A 27,118-nucleotide genomic window follows, 5' to 3' on the forward strand; every position below is an offset into this window, starting at 1 on the left:
TACAAAGATAAACACAAAAATTAGCCAGGCATAGTGGCACATGCCTATAGTTCCAGCTACTTGGGAGGCTGAGGCAGGAGGATCATTTGAGCCTTGGGTGTGAAGGTTGCAGTGAGCCGAGATTGCACTACTGCACTCCAGCCTGGGTGACAGAGCAAGACCCTGTCTCAAAAACAACAAAAAGACAAAGCAACCCGAGGCAAAATACAGCGGTTTACTCGTAACAGGTACCAAAGAATGTTTAAAGATTAAAATGACAATGTCTTTTGCCAGGAAATAAAAGCAAAAGCTTTTAAATGTTTTCAAAAAAAAATTTTTTTTACCATGTCTATTGTTCTAAAAATATGCTTGCATGGCACATACTCAAAAATGGGCCAGTTACAGAAACAACAGATTCACATTCTAAAGATGAACAAAATTTGTTTCAAACAAAAAAGTTGATGTTACTGGGCAAAAATTCACCACAAAGATCTCAGACTTGTTCACAAAGATCAACGTCTACAGCATACAAAGAGAAGGAATTAGAGAATTCAAGCAGTATAATTAGTTTCTTTACATTCAATATAAAAAAGAGAACAGAGGAAAGATCAAAGCGCATTCATCTTTAAGGCTAAAGAGGAAGACTCTAGATTTTCCATCATACAGTACAAGTTTAGAGTGTCTTACCCATTCCAATCCCTTTCTATGCCTTTTTTGTTTTTTAGCCATGGAGTTCTACAGTTTATCAGAATAAAGGAATAAACAAAGGATTCCTAAATCTCAAAATGTTAGACTTTACTGGTCTCTCTCGTGGCCAAACTCTATTATATACCAAATTGTCAACACTTTACTGACAACAAATCCTTGAAAACATTATTCATCTAACCAACTCCCACTCGCCCCCCTCAGCCCTGAAGGAAAAAAACCAAAAAGCAGAAAACAAACTTTTCCCAAACAAAGGTGATTCTATCTATTCAGAAACATGTTTTAAGCTCCATTTCTTCTTTCAATCACAGGTCAAAATGATCAGTTTCCATATATGGATATATCTACTAACCTTCTGGACATAAGATATGGAACCGGCCAGGTGCAGTGGCTCACGCACCTATAATCACATTTTGGGAGGTTGAGGCGGGTCGATCACCTGAGGTCAGGAGTTCGAAACCAGCCTAGCCAACATGGTGAAACCCCATTTCTACATACAAAAGATTAGCCAGGCGTGGGTGTGTGTGCCTGTAACCCCAGCTACTTGGGGGGCTGAGGCAGGAGAATCGCTTGAACCTGGCAGGTGGAGGTTGCAGTGAGCCGAGATCACGCCATTCTACTAGCCTGGGCGACAAGAGTGAAACTCCGTTTCAAATATATATATATATATATGGAATCAATATAGTCCTAAATTGCATACCTATGAGCTATTAGCATCATTAAATATTGTTCAAAGATGATAATGCAAATTGGGGGCAGGGGGTATAGAAGAAAAACTCCACAGATATCCGGGAGCTGAGGAGTACAGATTAGTTTTAGCCACCAACTCTGTCTTACCTATCAACTCTCTGGGCTGAGCTGTCCTGCTGGATCCATTGCACGGAATGTTCTGATAAGGAGTAGATGAGGTGGTGTTTACCCAGGACTCCGGGGATGAAAAGTTGAAAGAAGATTGGTTACTGTGGTCCTGAAGCTCTTTACACTGAGCCAGACTGTCTTGAGGAGTGCTTACTTCTTCAGAACAAGGTTGAACTGAGCTAGATGAGATTCTTCTTTGGTACAAGGGCCGACCAGGTCCTCTGGGCTCATACTACACAAAGAAAAAGAACATTTCATAAATCAGTGCACCTTGTGCCATAGTCCTCTCTCTTTTCACTCCATAGCAATCTCACTATATAAAGTAAAAATTCTCAAGAATATACTGTGACTGTGAAACCCTCCCTCCACCCTACTCCCACCAAAAAGAAAAAGGGCAGGGGAGGGGACAGGCTAGGCTCTGGAATGGTGTCAGAAGACCTGGGCTCAAAACTCAGTTGTGTTCCTCACTGCATAGTCCTGACAATACATGTCTGATTTCTGATTCTGTTTTCTTATCTGTAGAATATGGGAATTGAAGTAGTTGTTTTCAGTTCTAAAATTCTATTGACATTTTAGATAATAGTAGATTAAGAAAAAGCATGAAGGAACAAATCTGCTCAAAATTAAATGGGTAAAGTACAGTCAGTTGAGTCATGGCCCTCTTGAGCAGAGTCAGCTATTCTACACTTATCTCTTGGGCCCTTCCTTCATAACATCACAATTTATTTTTCTTTAGACCTGATGGCAAGATGTGATTCCTCCTGTCCAACGTAAGTACTCTTGACTGGACTCCACTGCATTTCTTTTAGTCAAACGTCAAATGACACAGAATACTCATTCATTTATCCAAAAAATATTTTATATGTTTGAAACCCAATTAACTTACTCAGTATTTTCTCCTCCCTAAACTCCCTGTATTTGCACAACCCAAATTCCTTTAACCCTTCCGACAAGATCTATGTGGCAGCCATGTCAAGATTTTTTTATAGTTACCCAAGTGCTTTTCGTTTTGTTCTTGCCAGATATTGTGATCAATATTCAGAGTCAATTCTAATGGCAAGGCAGTGTAGAGCAGTGGTTAGGTATCAGCCTCCATCTAAAGCCAGACTGTCTGGGTTAGACTTCAGGCTCTGACTTTTATTGGCAGTGTCACCTTGGGCAACTGATTTAACTTCTTTGTAACATGAATTACCCACAGTCCCCACATCTTGGGATTGTTGTGAGAATTAAATAAGGATGCATAGCATTTACAGCAGTTCTTGGCACACAGGAAGGGTTCATTGCTATATAATTATTTTAATGTAATATATAAAGATAAGATTCCATGTTCAGTCTCAAATGACAGAATGGGATTGGTGTTTCATTGCCCCTTTCTTTTTCCTCTTTTCTTTTTTGGATAGCAAATAATAAATCTGCTGTTCAGTCTGCGGTCAGTTATGATTCTCAGAAATTGTACTTTCACCACTGTTGTTAGCAATAATTGGAAATCAGGAACTGGAAGCTGGATTAAAAAGAAGGCAGAGAGATGAACTGGCATAGCAATAACAGGATGGCTTCTGGAAATATAAAATAGCACAAGCAGACATTATCAAGCCAATTAAATGTGAAAATTGTGGGGGTAAGCACTGAGAGTATTAAGTTAAAGTAGATGGAACCACTAGGATATAAACTAGGGAAGAAAATGGGTCTGGACTGGCTGCCCTTGTGCGGAGAGGCAGGAAAGCCGCGAGGAGAGCAATTCTCTCGCTATTAAGTTTTGAGTGCCTCCATTTCCACAGTCTTAGCTATTGAATGGAGGAAGGCAAGAGGTAGTACTGCCATCTGGTTAATTTCTTTTTTCATATAATTTTATAGATCTGTTTCTAAGCACAGTATCTCAATTCATGTTTAATTTTACTCTGCTTTAAAGGCAATTGTTTTCAATGGTCAAATCATTATGAATTTGATTTGGTTTTCTAGAATATTAACCATCCAAATTAATTTAGTGTCAACTAGGAATGTAATCAGCACATTTGAAATTTCTTTGTCTAAGGCATTCAATTACAGTAGTGAGTAGAATAAGTAACCTTTCTAAACTGCACTGTGTGCTCTATGCCTGACAACCCTGGATCACAATGGCTGCGCAGCGTGTCTTTTTTTTTTTTTAAATCAAGGTTTGTAATGAAGACAATCAGCTCTTAAAATTGAAATGTAGTATTTCTTTCTATGACTATCCCCTGAGTGTTTAGTCACAATCTTCAGGGGATTACATTCTAAAGTTTTCATATGTGAATACTAAAGTACAAAACTAACGTTGGGTATGGGCTCAGAAAGAGCAGGTTATGATAACCAAGTCTCCTGGTGATACAGAACACTAAATATACTCTCATGAATTTCAGGCGTTAACTTTATAAGCCCCTTTTCATTAAATAACGAACATACACAAACCAGTAGTATAAACGAAAACCTTTTTACAATGAATAGACATATGAACCAGAAAGCTTAAAGGAAGAAAATGAAAACTCAGAAAGAAATGGAAGGCTGATATAAGAGACAATATTCAATTAAACTTTATAGAAACTTTATATCATTTGTATCTTCCAAACTGAAATCCAAAATAATCACTCAGTTGACATGCACAGCAGGCTCCAGGGAAGTATTGTATAACTTGTCTACAGTATTGACAGAGATAAACATGTAGATAAAGTATGAAATTCAATTTCAAATTATGTTTTGAATATGATTAATTTTTAATGTCAGAAAAGCAAAACCGAAACTGGAAAATTTTTTAATGCTTTTAAAATTAGATATATTGGAGATTTTATATATATATATATATTATCTATCTATATATATATATAGATAGAGAGAGAGAGAGAGAGAGAGAGATTGATTGATTTTTGTGTGTTGACCTTGTATCTTGTGACCTTGCTAAATTCACATTAGTTACAGGAATCTCCCAAGGAATTGGGAGATTCCTTGGGCTTTTTCTATACTGACAACCATGTCATCTGTGAATGGAGACAGCTTCATTTCTTCCTTCCCAATCCCTAATGCCATTTATTTTCTTGCCTTATTGCGCTGGCTAAGACTTCCAGCACAGTGCTGAAGAGGAATATTGAGAGCAAATGTCTTGCCTTATTCCTAATCTTAGAAGCACTAAATCTCTCACCATTAAGTATGATGGTAGCTGCAGGATTGTTATAGATGCCCTTTAACAGGGTGAAGAAGTTCCTTTCCATTTCTAGTTTACCAAGAGTTTCATCCTGAGTGGACCATGCATTTTGTCAAATGCATGTGGTTTCTATGTCTATTGATATGATTGTGTGATTTTTCTCTTTAGATTGTTAGTATGGTGTATTACATTAATTTATTTTCAAATACCACACCAGCCTTGCATTCTAGAGATAAGCCCCCCATGGTCATAGCACATTATTCTTTTCATATATTGCTAAATTCAAATGGCTAATGTCTTGCTGAGGATGCTTACATTGATATTCATGGAAGTGGATCTGTGATTTTCTCTGTTTGTACTGCCTTTATCTAGTTTTGGTATCAGAGTAATGCTGGCCATATACAATAAATTGAGAAGTGTTCTATTCTCTGGAAAAGATTGTGTAAAAGTTGGTGGTTTTCTTCTTCACATTTTTGGAGGAATTCCATGCTAAAACCATTTGGGCCTAGAGATGTCTTTTTTGGAAGGTTTTAATTACAAATTCAATTTCTTTAACAGTTATAAGACTGTCCATATGCCATCTATTTTATCTTTGGTGAGGTTTTAAGGAAGTGGTTCATTTTATCTATGTTGCTGAATGTATGTGCACAGAGTTGTTTGTAGTGCTCCCTTATTACCATCCTTTCTATGTCTACTGGGTCTGTAGTGACCCAGTCTCCTTCCTAATATAGGTAGTTTGCATCCTCTTTTTGTCTTTGTCAATCTTGCTAAAGGTTTATCAATTTTACTAATCTTTTCGAAAAACTAACTGGGTTTTATTGATTTTCCTTTATTGCTTTTCTGTTTTGAATTGTATTAAATTCTGTTCTCATCTTTGAAATTCCCTTCCCTCTGCTTGATTTGAATTTATTTTGCTCTTCCTTTTCTAATTTCTTGGGGTATAAGTTTTGATTATTGATCTGAGATCTTACTTCTTTTCTAATATAAGCTTTTATTAAATTCTAATACAAGCTATAAATTTAAATTCTAATATAAGCTATAAATCTCCCTCTGACATGGCTTGAGCTGCATTACACAAATTAGGACAGGCTATATTTCCATTTTCACTCAATGTAAAACATTTCTAATATTTCTAATAAAGAACCTTCCATTGGTCAAAGATAGGGGACAAGGTGTCAAAATGTATAATGACTACAATAAAGTAAAAACTCAAATACATAATGATATCAAATAATAATATTCAAAGTGAAAAAAGAAGGGGAAAAAAGCCTCAATGGTCATCCTGAGGCCTGCTAAGGCCTCAATTCATTACTCTGAAAATTGACTAATAAAGGGCAAGGATTAAACATTTATCCTTCCCTTTCTATATAGACTATATTTTAGGCAGTAATTAAATATTCAATGAGGAAAAGTTCTCCTTTATAAAAGAAAAATAAATATAAAAAATTCAAAGAAGTTTTAAATAATCATTTTGCCATTCTAATGAAACAACAGATCTAAGCAACAATCATCAACAGCTGCTAAAATCTGAAAGGCTGCTAGAAATTTTAACATCAATAGATCAGAATGACATCATCTGATCACTGAAACATACTGATCAACTTAACATAGCTAAAGTGGGAAAATTGGATATTATGTACATCTTTAAACATGTAATTTAAAATGAGACATTACATACTGCCTGGTAATTTTTCACTGAAATATCATAGGTATCCTTCCATGTCATGAACACTCTTATAGTATCAGATTTAATAAGTTGCATTTTTTCTTCATTTACTTAAAACTAATCTATTTAATTTCCCCAAGATTTGAGGAAGAAATCCTTGATTATAGAACACTTAGGGTCTACTAACTTATTTCAATTTAGCTCCCCCTCAAATTATCATTTTCTGCTTAAAGCAAATATGCTACAGTTTGGTAGATCAGTACAGTTCCCTAGAGAGAAAAAACTAGATGGAGCAAGGAGAGGACTACCACTATAAGATTAAAAATAATCAATTTATTAACAAGCCAGATAACGTGTGATGAATAAACTGTAGTTTACAACAGTAATATCTGTGGGTTCATATCTATGGGTTCATGTGATGTAATCTATTGAAAAGCACTTGATAAATTATAAAATCATTTTTTAAAAGCATGATTCCCAGTTAATGGTGGCAACTGGCCCAAGACTCCACTAAAATAATAATAAATGAATATTATAGATATACAACAATCAAGACCATGAGACTCGTCATCAATAGAGGACACATTTCCAGAATACATGGAGACTGCATGGAGGAATGGTGTCTGTGGAAGAAGAATGAAATTATAGCTACCACCCAAGAAGGGAAACAATTCACCTAGCAGAATTCCTTGGAGGCTTGCGCCTCAGAAATGCCACCTAATATAAAATGAAAGGAAGATGAAGGGATAAAATTAGGGGGGTTAAATGAAAGTCTATACAGGAAACAGCTGGACTCATATTATACTCCTTCTCACAACAACAGTGGGACACAACCAGCCAGGTACCTACAATACAGACAAAAAGATTAAGAGACAGACAAGCAAAAATCCAGCAAAAACGAAGGGCTCCACATGGATTCAAGCACTAAAAAGTCCCCAGTGAAAGGCCTGCCAGGCAATACATCCTGTGATATATACAAAACTCCCAAGTTGCTTTTTAGTGAAAGATAATCAAGCGGCCGGGTGCAGTGGCTCACGCCTGTAATCCCAGCACTTTGGGAGGCCGAGGTGGGCGGATCACCTGAGGTCAGGAGTTTGAGACCGGCCTGGCCAACATGGTGAAACCCCATCTCTACTAAAAATACAAGAATTAGCCGGGAGTGGTGGCGGGTGACTGTAATCCCAGCTACTCAAGAGGCTGAGGCAAGAGAATTGCTTGAACCCAGGGGGTGGAGGTTGCAGTGAGCCAAGATTGTGCCACTGCACTCCCACCTGGGTGACAGAGCAAAACTCTGTCTCATAAAAAAAAGATAATCAAGGATTACCAGACTTTTAAGGAAGGTCTCCAGCATAAAAGATAGTCCCAGATAAACAAGTTGAAAAAAGGGAGGCCCGGAAAGAAACAATAGTGATGTTTTAAAAATATTTTAGAACATTGTTTTAGTTCTTATTAAAAATCAAAAACAAAACAACAACAAACCCTCTAACTGGTGTTCTCAGAAAGGCACTGCAGAAAACAAGATGTTATGAAAAAGGAAAAAGCTCAGAATAAAGAACTCTTGTGAGTTTAAAACCTAAGGACTCAAATATTAAATGCAATAGAAGTTCTTGCACATAAAATCAAGGAAATCTTCCTGAAAGTAAGAAAAAGTACAAAGGTATCAAAGTATGACAGGAAATAAAGATTTGGAGAATCTAGGAGGCCCAACATCTTATTAAAAGAAGTTTCAGAAAGTGAGACATGGAGAAAAACAATGCTAGAAAATTATCAAAAAAAAGATTATTAATAATAGACAGTTTCACACAGTTGAAGGATATGAGTCCTTCTCTAAAGCAATGCTGTCCAAAAACCATTTCCTGTGACGATGGGAATGTTCTGTGTCTGTACTGTTCCGTAAGGCAGCGCCTTGCCATGGGAGTTCCTGGTCAGTCAAAATGAGCCTACTAGGACTGAGGAACTCAATTTTAAATCTTATTTCATTCCTAATTATAACCTATCCATCAAGAATTCCTGTAGGTTCTACCTGCAAAGTAGATCCTGAATTTATTTCTTACCATTTCCACTGCTACCCCACAGTCCAAGCCACAATCACCTCTTGCCTAGATAACTATAACGTCCTTCACTATTTATTTTATATTATTTTTAAAACTTTAAACAAATAAATTGCATTATTTTCATACAATTTTTAAAATAATTTTAATGTCATTTTAGCCTTATAAAACTCAATCATAATGACAGAAGCAAAAATTTATCTTAGTTCCCAAAACTCTAGTAGATTTATTTCTAGGTTTTGTTGTCTCCCTTAAAAGAAAGATACAGACCAAACTCCCGCAACATGTAATTTACCCATATAACAAACCTGCACGCGTACTCCACTGAACCTAAGATAAAAGCTGGAAACAGCCTGTAGTCCCAGCACTTTTGGAGGCCGAGGTGGGCAGAGTGCTTAAGTTCAAGAGTTCGAGACCAGCTGGGTGACACAGGAAAACCCCGTCTCCACCAAAAAATACAAAAATTAGCTGGGTTTGGTGGCATGCATCTGTAGTCCCAGCTACTTGGGGGGCTGAGGTGGGAGGATCGCTTGAGCCTGGAAGGCAGAGGTTGCAGTGAGCTGAGATCATACACTGCACCTCCAGCCTGGGTGGCAGAGGGAGACCTGGTCTTAAGAAAAAAAAAAAAAAAAAAAAGAGAGAGAGAGAGATACAGGCATACCTTGGAGATATTGCAGGTTTGGTGAGAGAGAGAGAGATACAGACATACCTTGGAGATATTGCAGGTTTGGTTCCAAACTACCGCAATAAAGCTAATACTGCAATAATGTGAGTCATGTAAATTTTTTGGTTTTCCAGTGCATATAAAAATTATATTTATACTATACTATAATCTATTAAGTGTGCAATAGCATTGTATGTTTAAAAAAACACAGTGTATAAAGGCAGGCATGGTGTCACATGCCTGTAGGCCCAGCTACTTGGGAGGCTGAAGAGGAGTATCACTTGAGCCCATGAGTTTGAGGCTTAAGTGAGTTATGATTCGCACCCATGAATAGCCACTGCACTCCAGCCTGTGCAACATAGTGAGACACTGTCTCTTTAAGACATTTTTTTTAAAATGTATATGCCTTAATTTTAAAATAATGTATTGCTTGTGATTCTCTGGCTAAAAAACGTAAGAACAAAAAATATATACTGTATTGCTAAAAAATGCTGACTGATCAGGGTGGTGGTTGCTGAAGGCTGAGGTGGCTGTGGCAATTTCTTAAAATAAGACAATAATAAAGTTTGCTGCATCAGTTGACTCTTCTTTTCACAAAAGATTTCCTTATAGCACACAAAGTTGTTTGATGGTATTTTACTCACAGAACTTCTTTCAAAATGGGAGTCAATCCTCTTAAGCCCTGCCAGTATTTTATCAACTAAGTTTATGGAATATTCTAAATCCTTTGAAATCCTTTGTTGTCATTTCAACAATGTTCACAGCATCTTCCCAGGAGTAAATTCCATCACAAAAAAACACTTTCTTTGTTCACCCATAACAAGAAATTCCTCACTGGGCTCAGTGGTTCACGCCTGTAATCCCAAAACTTTGGGAGGCCAAGGTGGGAGGATCACTTGAGGCCAGGAGTTCAAGTCCAGCCTGGGTAACACAGTGAGATACAAACAAACAAACACCAAAAACAAAACAAAACAAAAAAATTAGCCAGGCATGGTGGTATGTGCCCATAGCCCCAGATGCCCGTAGCCCCAGATACTCAGGAGGCTGAGGTGGGAGGATTCGGGGTCCAGGAGGTCAAGGCTGCAGTGAGTGATGATTGCACCACTGCACTCCAATCTGGGTGATGGAGCAAGACCCTTCTCTTCAAAAAAAAAAAAAAAAAAAAGGGAAGAAATTCCTCATCTATCCAAGTTCAATCATAAGATTACAGCAAGTTAGTCATATCGTCAGGCTCCAATTCTAATTCTAGTTCTCTTGCTATTTCCACCACATCTGCAAGTTACTTCCTCCACTGACATCTTGAACCCCTCAAAGTCATCCATGGTGATGGAATCAACTTCTTCCAAACTCCCGTTTGTATTGATATTTTGACCTCTTCCCAAGAATCACAACAAGAAAGCGTTTTTGGCAATACAGTATATATTTTTTGTTCTTAAATTTTTTAGCCAGAGAATCATTAATGGCATCTACAATGGTGAATCCTTTCCAGACGGTTTTTAATTTACTTTGTCCAGATCCATCAGAGGAATCACTATCTGTGGCAGCTATAGCCTTACAAAATGTATTTCTTAAATAAGACTTGAAAGTCAAAATGACTGATTGATCCATGGGCTGCAGAATGGATGTGTTAGCAGGCATGAAAACAACATTCATGTCCTTGTACAGCTCCATCAGAGTTCTTGGATGACCAACTGCATTGTCAGTGAGCAGTAATATTTTGAAAGGAATCTTTTTTAAAAATCCCCCCCCTCCCACCACCAGCAAAGCAGTAGGTCTCAATAGTGGGTTTAAAACATTGGTAAACCATGCTGTAAATGAATATGCTGTCATCCAGGCTTTATTGTTCCATTTATAGAGCACAGGCAGCATGGATTCAGCATCATTCTTCAAAGCCTTAGGATTTTTGGAATGGTAAACAAGCACTGGTTTCAACTTAAAGTCACCAGCTGCATTAGTTCCTAACAAGAGAGTCAGCCTGTTCCTTGAAGCTTTGAAGCTGGGTATTGACTTCTTCCTCTCTACCTAAGAAAGTCCTAGACAGCATCTTCTTCCAATAAAAGGCTGTTTTGTCTACACAGAAAATCTGTAGTTTGGTGTAGCCATCTTCATCAATGATCTTAGCTAGATCTTCTGGGTAACTTGCTGCAGCTTCTATATTAGCACTTGCTGTTTCACCTTGCACTTTTATGTTATGGGGATGGCTTCTTTCCTTAAACCTCATGAACCAACCTCTGCTAGCTTCCAACTTTTCTTCTCCAGCTTCTTCATCTATCTCAGCCTTCACAGAATTGAAGAGAGTGAGGATCTTGCTCTGGATGACGCTTTGGCTTAAGGGAATGTTGTGGCTGGTTTGATCTTCTAACCAGATCACTCAAACTTTTCTCCACATCAGCCATAAGCCTGTTTCATTACATTCTTATCATCTGTATATTCACTGAAGTAGCACTTTTAATTTCCTTCAAGAACTTTTCCTTTGCATTCCCAGCTTGGCTAACTGTTATAAGAGGCCTAGCTTTTGGCCAGTCTTAGCTTTTGCCATGCCATTTTCACTAAGCTTAACCATTTCTAGTTTTTGATTTAAAGTGAGAGACATGCAACTTGTCCTTTTACTTAAATAGAGGCCTTGGTAGCGTTGTTAACTGGACTGATTTCGATACTGTTGTGTCTCAGGGAACAGGGAGGCCCAAGGAGACTGAGTGATGGGGGAACAGCAAGTCAATGGAGCAGTCAGAATACACATAACACTGATTGCTCAAAAACAATCACAATAGCAACATCAAAGATCACTGATCACAATAGATAAAGAAATAACGAAAAAGTTTAAAATACTGTGAGAATTATCAAAATGTGATACAGAGGCACAAAGTGAGCACGTGCTGTCAGAAAAATGGCGCTTATAGACTTGCTCAAAATGGGGTTACCATAAACCTTCAATTTGTAAAAACTATAATATCTGTGAAATGCAATAAAGCAAAGTACAATAAAACAAGGTATGCCCATATACTGAAATAAATGTGACTTTGCAACACAGTGCATCAAAATCAATTTGGGTCTAAATTAAAAAAATGCCATTTGAAGCATCTCAGAGGCAAGGGCACTTATAATTTACAAATAGTATTTTCCTACCAAGCAATATTATTTTCCTATACATCCATATACAAGGTCATAGAAGGGATACCAGAACGAATACAATATTACATCTCAGAGAAAAATGTCAGGTTCACTGCTGTGACATTTGGAGCTACCTTGAATCTATCTGACTCTTGTTTACTCTTCTTGAATATGAAACAGTGAATTAACAATTATAGAGCACAACAGCTCTTACAATGAGCAAATGTTGGGGTGGATAGGAAATAAAACAGTTTGCAGTAAAAGTTTACTCTTCGACCCATAACTATTTGCATTTTCTCTGAAGATTCATAATTATTAAAACTACATAAATTTTCCAGCTTTTGGAAAAAATGTAATGCTGGAGAATGTGTTTTATTCTTAAAGAATGTGGAGAAATTAAGTACATTTCTGATATTTGAGATCTCTAATCATTTGAGCAGTCAAACATTTAGCAGCTACAACTGGATACATTTCAAGAAATCAAGAATTCTAAAATGAACTAGCTCCCTTTCTCCCCACCACCCAGAAAAAATAAAAGGCAAATTTTACACAACTGAAGATTGAATTCTTCACAAGAACATAATTTTGCTTTTCCCCCACATCTAGTTCTGTGTAATTGCAATCATTTCTCATTTTCTAAGAATAAATCTTACTCATGGAATAGAGATCTGAAGAGCAGTGTGATGCTTCAGAAACAGCATGGGACTGTCAGGAGTCTCTACTCCCTTGAGTTAATAACTGCTTAAGTTACAAGTCCTTTAATATCTTTGTGCCTCGGTTTCCTTTTAAAAGGGGGGAGTTAAATGATCTTTAAGGCCTGACTAGTTCCAAAGTTACAAGATTTAAAGTCTTTGATAAATCAAAGTCTTTTTCAGTAAGAATGTATTTTAACTTTTAATTAAAAGTGCCCAAACAAAGCCAGGCGTGGTGGCTCACACCTGTAATCCCAGCCCTTTGGGAAGCCAAGGTGGGCAGATCACCTCAGGTCAGGAGTTTGAGACCAGCCTGGCCAACGTGGTGAAATCCCAAAAAAAAAAAAAAAAAAGAAAAATTAGCTGGGCATGGTGGTGGGTGCCTGTAATCCCAGCTACTTGGGAGGCTGACACAGGAGAATTGCTTGAACCTGGGAGGCGGAGGTTGCAGTGAGCCGAGACTGCACCACTGCACTCCGGCCTGGGTGACAGAGCGAGACTCCATCTCAAAAAGTAAAAATAAAAATGTCCAAACAACATCTATCATCTTTAACAACCATCAACAATTTGAAAAACTCGCTAAAATATTCCAAGTGTGATGACAAATCCAGGCCTATTTATGTGATTTAAATCCAGAAAACTACAGGACATGCTAACTGACTGCAATGAAATGGATTCTGGGCAACAAGTTTAAAATGTCCTTTTTTCCTCTGCCAGTGAGTACTTCCTATACAGTAAAGGCCCCCAAACCAAAATTTTAGAAAAACATCCATAGCCTACAAAAGAAAAATATTTCTGACAGAGAAATCCCTTTACATCTCCATCAACACTGTAGTTGTGTGGGCCCCTAGGCTGTTTAAACATACTTTCCTTCCTTTCTGTTCTCATTTCTTATTTATTCTTATTTCTATTCTTATCTCTTATTTTCTTTTCTTATTTCTTGACTTCGTTTCCTATTGCTTTCGCCCAGTTCTGTTTCAGGAAGTAAGTATTCCTTCTACATACATCTTCAGCCAATCAGATTGTTCCTTTATTTTCAGATGGCAACCCTACCAATGACTGATGCTCAGGTTTAATTTTAGAGTCCTCAGGTCTTAAATAATTTCACTAATGTTGTTTAAAGGCTCATTTACCCTGCCAGAGAGATTCTTAAAAAGATTTTGGGTTCAGTATCAACTCCATATATGATTGTGTGTTTACAAATATGCTTCATGTTTTACTGTGAGATCATTATGGTACTACACATATAATCACGATTTTCAAATTCTGCTAATATTTCTTTCCAAATATTAAAATGTAATGCTAACATTTCAAAAGCCATTTAATACATGAAATCTAAGAAAGAAGGAAAAAACTAAACTACAAAACTCATGTATAAATTTTTACTGTTAAAGATAGTTTTAGTTTGAGTAAAAACTCCTAATTTGCTTACCACTGTCTTATAATATATACCTCTAATATATGACGTTACCAAGCCATTTCACCTGTGTGTATATAAATAGATAACTGGGGAAAGGTCAGCAACTTAATTAATAAGGGCTCTATTTATAATTATGCTATTAAAGCTAATCACCAAGTAAGAGCTAAATACACTAGTTGAAATTCTAAGTCTCATTAACGATGGTGCCAGAAATTTTAATTAAAATAGAACATCTCATTTAAATGATTAGCTTTGATAATTTAAGCATGAATAGAGGTCTAATTTATTAATTTGCTGATCACTGTTACATGCATTAGATGGTTTATTAGATATCATACATTAATGATCTCTTTGAGAAGCTAGGTCAGAGAAGACAACAATATTTCTACCTCATTATACAACACAAGTCATAAGCTTTCACCATCTATTTCTAAAGTGAGAATAGGCAATAATCAACTAAGATTATAATCTTCAAGATACATCTGTACAATACTTTCCTCTATAAAAGAGAAATTGGGGGAGTCACGATGATTAGACAACAGTATATTGAAATTAAAATTATCAACTAATTTAAAACTAGAGTTGTTTGAAAGAAAAAATGAAAATAAATAGATGGCTCAAAGTGTCTTTGTTGAAAAACCAACACACAGAACAAGAAATAGTTCAAAGCAGACACATCACTGAAACATGTATGTCATCTCTAAGATGATGTAAGTAAATGTCGATTTACTGAAAGCTGATCAAAATAAGTGACTTACTAGCATTCCATTTTTATCAGAAAGCCATTATGATATCACCACTACAACACAAAAATGAGCCATTTCACAAGCCAACTCTGAGACTTTTACAAAGATGCCTTCAAAAAGGATTTTCTATTTATTTCTTATGAGCACTTTTAATCAAACTACTCCATAGTGAAGCACATCTTAAATGGCAAAAGCTTTCCTTTGCACCAGTATCAACATTGCTACATAATCGTTTTGAGAATTTGTCCCTGAAGATAAAATGACTGAAAAGTATAATGGAAAAAAAAGGTCCCATTAATAACAAAAACAAAACAAAACGAATCACTCTAAGAATATTGGAAATACTCAAGATTTAAATGAAGATGCTACAGATTTTTGAAGAGGAACATTCAAAAAATAAGAGAGAGAGAGAGAGAAAGAAGAGAGAGGCCAGGCATGGTGGCTCACACCTATAATCCCAGCACTTTGGGAGGCTGAGGCCGGCGGATCACGAGGTCAGGAGATTGAGACCATCCTGGCTAACACAGTGAAACCCTGTCTCTACTAAAAATATAAAAAAATTAGCTGGGCGTGGTGGTGGGCACCTGTAGTCCCAGCTACTCGGGAGGCTGAGGCAGGAGAATGGCATGAACCCGGGAGGCGGAGCTTGCAGTGAGCCCAGATAGCGCCACTGCACTGCAGCCTGGGTGACAAAGCCAGACTCCGTCTCAAAAAAAAAAAAGGAAAAATAGAAGAAGAGAGAAAAAGGGAGGGAGGAAAGAAGGAAACAAATTAAATGAGAAGTTTAAAGTATTTGTAAAGATAAAATTTCCCTCAATTTAAGCTACAAGTTTAATGTAGTTCAAATAAAAAGCCAAGAAGGGTGTGTAGAGGTGGGACAGAGGAGGAGGAAAGAGTTCATAAAGTTATTTTAAATTTTTTTTAGTAGAAAAACCACAGAATGACCCTCCTCCCCCATTCACTCCATGCCCCACTTATAGAAACTGGAAGGGAAAAAGTAATAAGGGAGACTTTAAACTACTGGGTTAGAACGCCACAAAATCTCAAAAATTAAAACAGTATAATTCTAGTACAGAAACTTATAGATGAAGAAAAACACAAAGTCCAGAAATAGATCACAATATGTAATGAAGAAATACATCTTACTCAGAGGTTAGAGTATTAAATTATCATGCAAAGTGAAAAATCCCACACAGATAAAAATTACCTTTGAAAAATCCTTAATCATGCCAAAATTACTAAAAACCGAACTTTTGGAAGCTCAGAGGTCAAGAATTAACTTCTGTTGTTTCTCTCTGCATTTCATTTTTCACTACCCCCACCCCTCGGAGCAAGTATGATACAGTGCTATTGCAAAGAATTTGGAAAGTGACATCTCTTTAGTGAGAATGTAATAATTCCAAAAAGACAGGAAGACAACTGGCTAAACGTCTGGAGAAAATGTAAACCCTAATCCCAAGCCTACACTAGCATTTAAAATCAAATTGGAGCAATTTATCAATCTATTGGCAATTGTCTGGGTCTACTGCCTGGCTCAGGAGAAGATGGCACTTTGCCCTTTGTTGTCCTCCTCATCCCATCACACCTGTAAGGAGCGGAAGTGGGAAAGGATGCAGGCAGTACTGTCAGACCACAGCGCCCAGCCTTAGCCAAGCAGCCAAGGGCCATGGCTTTTGCTGCATTTGAGGTGGGGAAGGAAAACCCATGGAGTTAAACCTAATTATCTACATGAGAATAGTCTAAAAATTGAAAGTAGCAAAAAATGTTACAGAATGGGACCAAGATCCCATTCAGTGGTGATATAGGTGGGCACAGCAAGTGGGGGAAGGGCAGAGAGAAATTGTTTCAAGTTTCCCCAACAAATAATCTCCCTCCATTAATGGATCATACATTCACATCTATAAATGCTAGGAAAGGCTAAATGTTACAGTAGGTATCTTTGCCTAGTTAAATTATAAATAATTTCTCTAACTTTACATTTTCTGTGCTGGCCATGTATTTCATTTGTCACAAGAAAATCAAAATTACTATAAAAAGAAAAAACAAGTGAAACATAATGTAACCAACCATTTCCATTTAAATGAACTGTTACACTAACATCCAGATATCATCCCACAAGATTAATCTACTAAGTTTTCTGGGAATAAAAGAATCCATAGTGGGAGGGAAAAGACTTTTCTTTGTTGTTAACGTTAAAGAAATTATTTTAAAAGGTTGGAAATAAACAGCAAGCACATCGATCATTCACTTTGTGAGATGATTCATGCAAAAGCATTTTGAACAAAGTTACCCTAATACACTGAAAATGTGAAAATCTGCAATGTGCTAAAAAATATTATCTTTGTCAAATAAATTTTTCAGTGTTGTCAGTGAATCACTCATTTGTGAATCTCATGCAACAAAATAAAACTGACCAAATGTTTTTGCAAAAGTAAATTTCACTCTAAGAACCCACTGACAATGAAAGGTACTTATTCACACACACACAAAGATAACAGAAATATCAGACATTAAGAGCACCAAGGTACAAAAAACTTAAATTCCAAAATTAAGGCCCATTTAAAAAGATCAATGACTAAAGTAGATTATTCAATATGAAGTATTATTTAGTAAAGTACAAAACTTCATAAAACCTATAAAAACTCTTACACACAGTTCCCCCTCATATCATGAACTCATTTGGCAGGTTAAATAAAAACATAAGTGATATCAGCAAAAATGGCAGAGTGAGAAACTCCAAAGTCCATCCCTCCATAAAAACAGAAAAAAATTGGCAAAAGCTGTCATAATCCATTTTTTGGGAACCTAGAAACCTAATTAAAAGCTTGTGGCAACCAGAAAAACAATCAAGAATTAAGCAAGAAAAAGAAATAAAAGGCATCCAGATTGGAAAGGAAGAATGAAACTATTTTTATTTGTAGATGACATTATCTTCCATATAAAAAAGCCTAAGATATCTACCAAAAAATCTATTAGTTAATAGAGTTCAGCAAGATTGCAGATACACAATCAATATATCATCATGTGGTTAAACACTAGCAACGAACAATCAAAAAATGAAATTAAGAAAACAATTCCATTTACGATAGCATGAAAAAGAATAAAATGCTTAGGAATAAATTTAACAAAAGAAGTGCAAGACTTATACTTGGAAAATTACAAAATACTGTTGAAAGAAATGTTAAGAGTCCTGAACAAATAGAAAGATATCCATGTTCAGGTACTTGAAGACTTAATATTATTAAGGTGGCAATACTCCCCAAATTAATCTACAGATTTAAAGCAATTCTTTTTTAAAATGTCAGCTGGCTTTTTTTCTGAAGAAATTGGCAAGCTGATCCTAAACCTCACATGAGAAAATTCAAGGAACCCAGAATAGCCAAAACAATCTTCCAAAAGAACAAAATATAAGGACTCATACTTCCAATTCCAAAACTTACTACAATACTACAGTGTACAACACAGTGTGGTACTGGCAGAAAGGCAGACACACAGATAAATAGAATACAATGGAGAATCCAGAAATAAACCCAGCATCTACAGTCAACTGATTTTTGACAATGTTGCCAAGACTATTCAATGGGGGGAAGAAGAGTCTTTTCAAAAGCGGTGCTGAGAAAACTGTATGGCCACATGCAAAAGAATGAATTTGATACCCACCTCACACAATATACAAAAATTAACTCAAAATGGACCAAAGAACTAAGAACCAAGTGTAAGACGTAAAACTATAAAACTATAAAACTATAAAAAGGGGCCGGGTGCGGTGGCTCAAGCCTGTAATCCCAGCACTTTGGGAGGCCGAGGCGAGCGGATCACGAGGTCAGGAGACTGAGACTCTCCTGGCTAACGTGGCGAAACCCCGTATCTACTAAAAAAAAATACAAAAAAATTAGCCGAGTGTAGTGGTGGACACCTGTAGTTGCAGCTATTCGCGAGGCTGAGGCAGGAGAATGGCGTGAACCCGGGAGGCGGAGCTTGCAGTGAGCCGAGATGGCGCCACTGCACTCCAGCCTGGGCAACAGAGCCAGACGCCATTTCAAAAAAAAAAAAAAAGCTATAAAAAGGAAATGTAAAAGTACATCTTTGCCATCTTGGATTAGGCCAGGGTTTCTTGGATATGACACCAAAAGCATAAGCAGCCAAAGAAAAAAATAGATAAATTGTAGTTTAGCATCAAAGGACACGATCAAGAAAGTGAAAAGACAACCCACACAGTGAGAGAAATAACTGCAAATCATATATGAGATTAAGAGTCTGTACCAGAATATATAAAAAAAAAAAAACCTCTTATAACTAAGTAACAAAAAAATAACCATTTTTTTAAATGGCTGAAGCATATGAATAGACATTTCTCCAAAAAAGATACAAATGACCAAGAAGCACATGCAAAGATGTCAACATCATCAGTAAATAGGGAAATGCAAATCAAAACTACAGTGAGGGCTGGGCGCGGTGGCTTACGCCTGTAATCCCAGCACTTTGGGGGGCTGAGGGTGGATCACCTGAGGTCAGGAGTTTGAGATCAGCCTGGCCAATATCGTGAAACCCCGTCTCTACTAAAAATACAAAAAGAAAAAAAAAAATTAGCTGGGTGTGGTGGTGGGCGCCTGTAGTCCCAGCTACTCGGGAGCCTGAGGCAAGAGAATTGCTTGAACCTAGAAGGCGGAGGTTGCAGTGAGCCAAGATCATGCCACTGCGCTCCAGCCTGGGTGACAGAGTGAGACTCTGTGTCAACAAACAAACAAACAAACAAACAAAAACACTACAATGAGATCCTACTACACGCCCATTAGGATGGTTATAATTTTTTTTACAAAGCGAGTATATAGAGAAATTGGAATCCTCATACATAGCTGTGGGAATATAAATGTGCAGAGAACACAGTTTGCAGTTCCTCAAAAGGTTAAACATAGACTTACTACATCACCCAAGAACTCCACTCCTAAGTTACAGTGTGGATGCACTTCAAAAGCCACATACTGTATGACTCAATTTTTATAAAAGGCCACATACTGTATGACTCAATTTTTATGAAATGTCTCCATAGACACAGAAAGTAGCTTAGTGGTTACTAATCTGAGAGTGGGGAAATTGGGGTGTAACTGCTTAACAGTTATGGGGTTTCTTTTATGGGTGATGAAATGTTCTGGAATTAGACAGTAGTGATGACTGTATAACATTGTGAATACACTAAAATCCACCAAATTGTACAATGTAAAATGGCTAAAATGGTGAATTTTATGTGAATTTTATTATAAATAGCTAAAACATCACTTAACTGAAAATTACATTACTGCTCAGTTGTAAAACTACTGTTCATTATAATCTGAAAGACTGTCAGATGTGTGCCAAATTTTTGTAAAGTATGGTTCCAAAATTCTAGATCCTCACAATACATATATGTAGATACCAATTCATCTTTATTATGCTTCTAACTTATTTTAAGAGCCTAAAATCACAGTAAGTTGTTTTAATGACAGCTATACAGAATGAGCCAATCAATGAATACTGGGACAATTTGAACAGACTGCCTCTAAATCCCTACAAATAAGACATACAGCTTTCCCTATGAATCTTGACTTTTAATTAGCATCTATAGCAGGCAACTTGTAAAATGTGAATCAATTATTTCTAATGGCCTTTAGATATCATTCTGAAACTGCCAAAATGAAGCTAATATCAAAAAAGCATTTTTCATATATCAAAATTAGAAATCTTTATCCTGATTTAAGATGTCTCTGTCTAATATGACTACAACCAGCTATACACATTCTTATCTTTAATCACTGCAAATTTAATGGGATCAGCTAGACATTTTTATAGCCTACACCACATGGTACTGCTTTGGAAGTTTTATAACCTGGAATTACTAAGTTTTTCATAGCAAAAAAAGTCCATAAAGATGCTCTTTAGAAATATCTAAGTATTTTATTTTATTTTATTTTATTTATTTATTTATTTTGAGACAGAGTCTTGCTCTGTCGCCCACACAGGAGTGCAGTGGCACATCTTGGCTCACTGCAAGCTCCGCCTCCCGGGTTCACGCCATTCTCCTGCCTCAGCCTCCTGAGTAGCTGGGACTACAGGTGCCCGCCACCACGCCTGGCTAATTTTTTCTATTTTTAGTAGAGACGGGGTTTCACCGTGTTAGCCAGGATGGTCTTGATCTCCTGACCTCGTGATCCGCCCGCCTCGGCCTCCCCAAGTGCTGGGATTACAGGCGTGAGCCACTGCGCCCAGCAGAAATATCTAAGTATTTTAAGATAAAATTCAGTTTAACTTAAAATGCTTAGTTTAGCACAGTCAATTTTATGTTAAAAATCTGCAAATTCTGATATTTGGGAATCAGAGTCCCTGGGTCTAACAAAGCACCAGGCTGAGTGGCAGGAGAAGGAGCACAGCACTTGGAGCTGGCACTGGCTGAAAAGCCAGCATCTTTGGAAAGTTCTCATTAACAAATTTATAATTAACACATGTAACTTAAAGCAAAAAGATGAATCACTAAAAGCCATTTCCTCAGATTAAAAAAAGACAAAGCTCCTTGAATACAGTCCTCAGATATTCAATATTTTCTTTAAACAGCAATAAGACTTTTAAGCAGCTTCATGTTTCAACAAAAGTGTCCATTTTACAAAATCTGAAATACAATAGGAGGGTGGCAATTAAAATAATTCCCAAGAAATGATTATCTTTAATACGCTGTTAAATTCAATAAGATCTGTGCCTTCCTATTATCAAATCAATAAATAATGATATTTTTCACAATCAACTAATAACAAAAGGAAAAGAAGAAGACATTTACCTCTTCTAAGCTAGGGAGCGAAGAAGAAGATACTGTTCGAGATGACAATGGGTGAAATGGCTCTTGACCAACAGCATGTTGATGATTCTGTATTTGTACAAAAGGGTTCTGCGGTGGCCTGTGAGGCAATGGAGGTAGGCCATAGGGAAAACCTGGCCCCATTAGGTGATTCTGCTGCAAGTTAGCAAAAGTCCATGCTCCATCAGGTGCCAGGTATTTCAAGGGAGGAGGGGCAAGGTGTTCAGATGGCAACGAGAAAGGTGAGTTGAATATCTGGGGTGGGAGGCGCTGTGGAAATGCTGGGTTGCTGGCTACTTCAATGTCTCTGCTGTTATCATTAAAGTTAGAAAAGTGGCTACTGTGGTCTGTACTGGATGGGGGAGATGGGACTGCTGGTGGGCTTCTACTCTGTACTTGTCTATATTGCAAAAGTCTTGACTGAGGTGGTGGCATTTCAGCTAGTTCCCGTGTTTCACTTTGATCACGATGAGACAGTTCTCTGATTAAGTCTTGAAACCTACATGAAAACAATAAAATACGAGGAGAAAACAAAAGGCTCCATCACATTAAGGAGAGCTTAGACAACTATACATGTATTTTCAACAAACAAAATCATAGTACCAGTAACTAGAACTGGCATTAATTCATCTCAGATGTAAGCATTAACACTCAATAGATGCTGAGGTGAAGACATTAAATATGCTCAATTACCTGATTTCTTTCTGTTCCCATTGTATTAAAAACATCTGTCCTTGTCTCTATACATCTTTGACAACTGGAAGCTATACAAGGTCACCATGATGGTGGGCCTTACTCAGAAGGGGTAACGAAACACTTCAGAGCATTCATGTGACACTGGCCATAGAAACAAGCTTAGAGTTAGGACCAAACACTCATATGTAGCTGGAATTATAGGAATGTAGAATTCTGTGCCACCAGAAAAATAATTAATGATATAATTTTTAGCTTTTAACCACAAATTTACTCCTGTCTTTATTCATTTTTGCAAGTATTACTACTAAATAAAAAAACCCGCTCACAGTGATGGTATGTTTCTCTCACAGAAAAGACCACAAAGCAAGGGAACAAGTTAATTTCCAACCCATAGTAGATCATCCATGCCTATATTTGCAGAAGAGTTACTTCTAAATGAGTTTTCTGTATTTTAGAGCCAACAAGAGAACTGTGTAGCGTGTGCTTGGAAGGCCAGCATCCAATTTCTCTGAGGCAATATTCCAGCTTGAAGCTAAAAGGACTACAGTCAAAAAAGAGAACAGTGAGGGGGTCGCATTCCAGGGGCTATTTTCAGTCGGCTGAATACCTTGAGTATGTGGTCTCCACTTCATCTTCGGCACTGCTGGTGAGCTTCCAGTCTGCCCGCACTGGCGGCTGATGTAATCCCAGGGGCGGCTGAGGAAGATGCTGGAGGTGAGGATGGTGATGGTGTGGGTATGGAACGCTGCCCTGACTGAGAAAGGCATGATGCTCGCTCCACTGCTGGATCCGTGCCTGCTGCTGCCTTAATGTTTCCAGAGCGACACTCCCATGTATACGATCTGCAAAAATATTTGTGAAAAATTTTTTATGAATTTGGGGTTTCAAGTTCATTATTTAAAGTTTTTTACTAACATATTTTCTCCACAAAGACAAAGGACGTAGCTACATATTTGGTTTTGGTAAGAAGTAAATGTTTTCTAAATCTGCCAGAAATCAGTTATGGTGATGATGATGACAACTCTTCCTCACTTACATAATGATGATCCTGACATCCACTGGATACTACCATACAGCATTTAGAACTAGTTTCTGATTATCACACTAAATGGGGGGTTTTTGCTAGCATTATGTGAAGAAATGATTCAATCTTAACCCAAAATGATATTATACAGTCCAAGTCATGTTAAGTAATCTCTGAATTTTCACATCTGGCAGTAACAGAACTTACCTAAAGCCTCCCCTATAGGTAATCCCGAGGGGTTCTCATCAATGAAGCTATTCAGATGCGAAGGAAGAATGGAGCCGGGTTGTGCAATGGCTCTCAGAGGACTGTGGCCTTCTTGCAGCATGGGAGGGGGCTGCTGCTCCGGAATTACAGCCTCTGCAGGAGGAGACTGTGGCCGATGAGCAACTGCACTATTAAAAAAAGCATTGTTGGGTCCCGCCTGATATGCAGGAGAAAGCTGAGGAGGCGGCTGCTGAGGCTGCTGATTCAACTGACTTTGCTGCTGGACTACCTGATTTGACTGAGGTGGCATCTGATTTGGTTGTTCAGGCAAATTATTCTGCTGCTGATTTAACAAGGTGTGCTGCTGTGGAATTGGAAAGGGTGGTCTTGGTAGCTGGGGAAGGGGATGAAAGTGGCGATTAGGGATTGCATACTGTGCGTGGGGAGCAGGAAGGGGAAGATTTATGTGTCTTGGGTTGAGATTATCTTTGCGAGGAAATTTGGTACTGGGATAAACAACACTAGGACGTGATTCAGGACTTCTGTTCTGTGGATTTGATTCCAAATCAACCTAGAAAAAAATAAGAAGCCTTTTTTAACCGCAGAAGATTCAAATTCAGTTGCTCTCCACATTTTCCCAACCCTAACACATCTAAAGGATATGATACATTGATATCTTCCAGCAGGAGAGCTAAGTGCTCAATTATTTACTTTCTCACAATCAAATAAAGGAAATTTTTTTTAAATTTAAAAAGATGACACAGAAAAAAAACAGCATATTAAATGTGAGTCATAAGAAAAGATACTGCCATTTTATTAGCATATCTACTTTAATTCCTTTCAGGGCATTATTTTTAATTTCACACTTTCTTCCTTAGAAAGATGGCCATTTATTTCATTCTGATATAAATCATTAAAATGTGTTTTCCTTCTGATTTTAGGGTGGTTTTGGCTTTTTTTTTTTTTGAGACAGAGTCTAACTCTGTCTCCCAGGCTGGAGTGCAGTGGCACCATCTTGGCTCACTGCAATTTCTGCCTCCTGGATTCAAGCAATTCTCCTGCCTCAGCCTCCCAAGTAGCTGGGATTACAGGCATGCACCACCACGCCCAACTAATTTTTGTATTTTCAATAGAGATGGAGTTTCGCCATGTTGGCCAGGCCTGGTCTCAAACTCCTGACCTCAGGTGATCCGCCTGCCTCGGCCTCCCAAAGTGCTAGGATTACAGGTGTGAGCCATCTGATTTTATTGTTTTTATATATCTGATATATTTCCTCAAAAATATCTATGTTAATAAAAAGATGTATCTCAATTTAAACAACTTTGAAATGAACAAACAAGTACTATATCACCTTTGTATGTAACTAGTTTGGTTGCCAATTTTTCCATTACATATTGACACTCTTTAACATTTATTGTGGCCAACCAATACACTGTGCCTGGTGTTGGAAATTAAATAGGCAATAAGAAGACTCAACCTACACATCAAGAGCCTAGTGCAGGGGTCTATATACCATGCCCCCACTCCAATGCCATTTCCGGCTCACCAGGTTTTGTAAATAAGGTTTTCTTGGAACACAGTCACACTCATTTGTTTGCATATTGTCTGTAGCTGCTTGTGCACTATAATGATAGAGCAGAGCAGCTGCAACAGAGACGATGTGGTCCCCCAAGGCTAAGATTTACTATCTGGCTTTTTACAGAAGAAGGTTGCTGACCCCTGGCCTAGAGTTCAGTAGAAAATAACAATATGTAAACATATCACTAGAGGTACTATAAGAGGATGCAACTGTAGTGCCTGAGAAAATTAAGGAAGGTTTCACAGAGGTCATGACATTTGAGTTGAATCTTACAAAAAGAGGTGGAATATTCCGAGGAGAGAAGGACATGCTAGGTAAAGGTAACAGTTTATGCAAAGGATGAAGAAAGGAAAAGTCTGGCAGATTTGGAGAGCATGGGAAATTTTGTGTATGCAGAGCTATAACTTCACTTGTTTATATATTAGTTTTCCCTTTTCAATATCAGAGGAAACTACAAGAGCCCAATCACATGAGACCCTGAATTATTCAATACTGAGTAATTGTTTTTAATTCCATAAACTGTGGTAATCACAAAAAGTTTTTAAGCTGGGGAGTATTGTCATCCTTCTGAAATGTAAGTTTGATCATAAGTGATGACAATGTGAAAAATAAAACATAAGATGGAAAGAGGCAATTTTTCTTTTCCAGCTCTGTCAAAACACTCCATGCATTGCTTGGGGTGTAAATAAATTTGGCACGTCAATCTCCTTACAAGTTTCACTGATGAGCTAGTGACTGAGGATTGCAAAGCACTTGCCTCCCCCTAGGCTCTTAAATTAGCCATAGAACTGACCACTCCCCAAAAACAGAACAAGCAGCTTGTTCCTGAGTTGCAGCCGGGGTACACTTGGTGACCAACCTGTTGCAACAAATGGTTGCGATGCAAATTGTGTGCCAAGTGCATCCTCATCTCTAATCGTCTAGCTCAAATGGATTGCCATTAAATTTGGCCAATTTTAGGCCCTTAAGATTACTAAGTATATATAAATTATCTAGAAAAAGAAGTGAGAAGCACGACAATTCTATCTCAGTTTTCCCAAGTATGCAATGCCTGCTCTTCAGATGTCTCAGAACCTGATTAAGGTTCTTCATAAACAAACATTTTCCTCCAAAAATCTCCATCTTTTCAATGACTAAAATTATATTCAGCTGGGATATACTTTTTTCCAGAAGATATTGTTGATATACATAGTTTGGCCACATGAGGGAGGTCATAATCAGGTGTCAAGGTTGTTTATGAATAAGCTGCTATCTTAATTGTCTCTATCACTTCTGACCTTGACAATGAAAGGAAGCTAGGTCTGCGTCACAGAAATTTAGATAAGGACTGTGCTACTCTACAATACTACAATCGGCTCCCTAAGCAAGGTAGAGGATGGTAAGAGCTGAATAAGCCTGCATCTGCTACTATCAGAATCAGATTCTCCTCTATCATTTTTCTCTTAATACTGAGGAGGCACTGAGTCAAAAGAGCCAGTACTAGTTCTTTTATTTTTCCTGGGCCCCAAGACAAAGCATCAGGGTGGAAGAGAAAACAAAACATGTCTTCAGGTTGCCTAGTTCTCTAACAGAGAAGAATCCTAACAGAAATTTTAAAACAAGGACATGAGAGACACTTAGATATCTTGGCTTCAGTTGCTCTGACAGCATCTAAGACTCGTGTGACTGGTTTTGTCCTGAGCTGCCTCTGACTATATGTGCTGCTGGTGCAGGTGCACCATCCTGACATGCCACTCGTTCTCT

General features: G+C 37.6%; 1 protein-coding gene across 10 annotated transcripts in view; it reads right to left on the reverse strand.

Annotated features, from left to right (window-relative positions):
* Positions 1-27,118, reverse strand: part of HELZ (helicase with zinc finger) — a 174,856-nt gene that overhangs the window by 14,462 nt on the left and 133,276 nt on the right. For all 10 annotated transcript variants that reach the window (XM_054537298.2, XM_054537296.2, XM_024235035.3 and 7 more), the window contains 4 exons: positions 23,797-24,367; positions 23,173-23,407; positions 21,852-22,368; positions 1,522-1,774 (listed from right to left, as the gene is read on the reverse strand). In XM_054537298.2, coding sequence (XP_054393273.2) covers positions 1,522-1,774; positions 21,852-22,368; positions 23,173-23,407; positions 23,797-24,367 — 1,576 coding nt within the window. The remainder of the gene's footprint in view (positions 1-1,521; positions 1,775-21,851; positions 22,369-23,172; positions 23,408-23,796; positions 24,368-27,118) is intronic.

Source organism: Pongo abelii, chromosome 19, assembly GCF_028885655.2.
Source record: "Pongo abelii isolate AG06213 chromosome 19, NHGRI_mPonAbe1-v2.0_pri, whole genome shotgun sequence".
Classification (NCBI taxonomy): Eukaryota; Metazoa; Chordata; class Mammalia; order Primates; family Hominidae; genus Pongo; species Pongo abelii.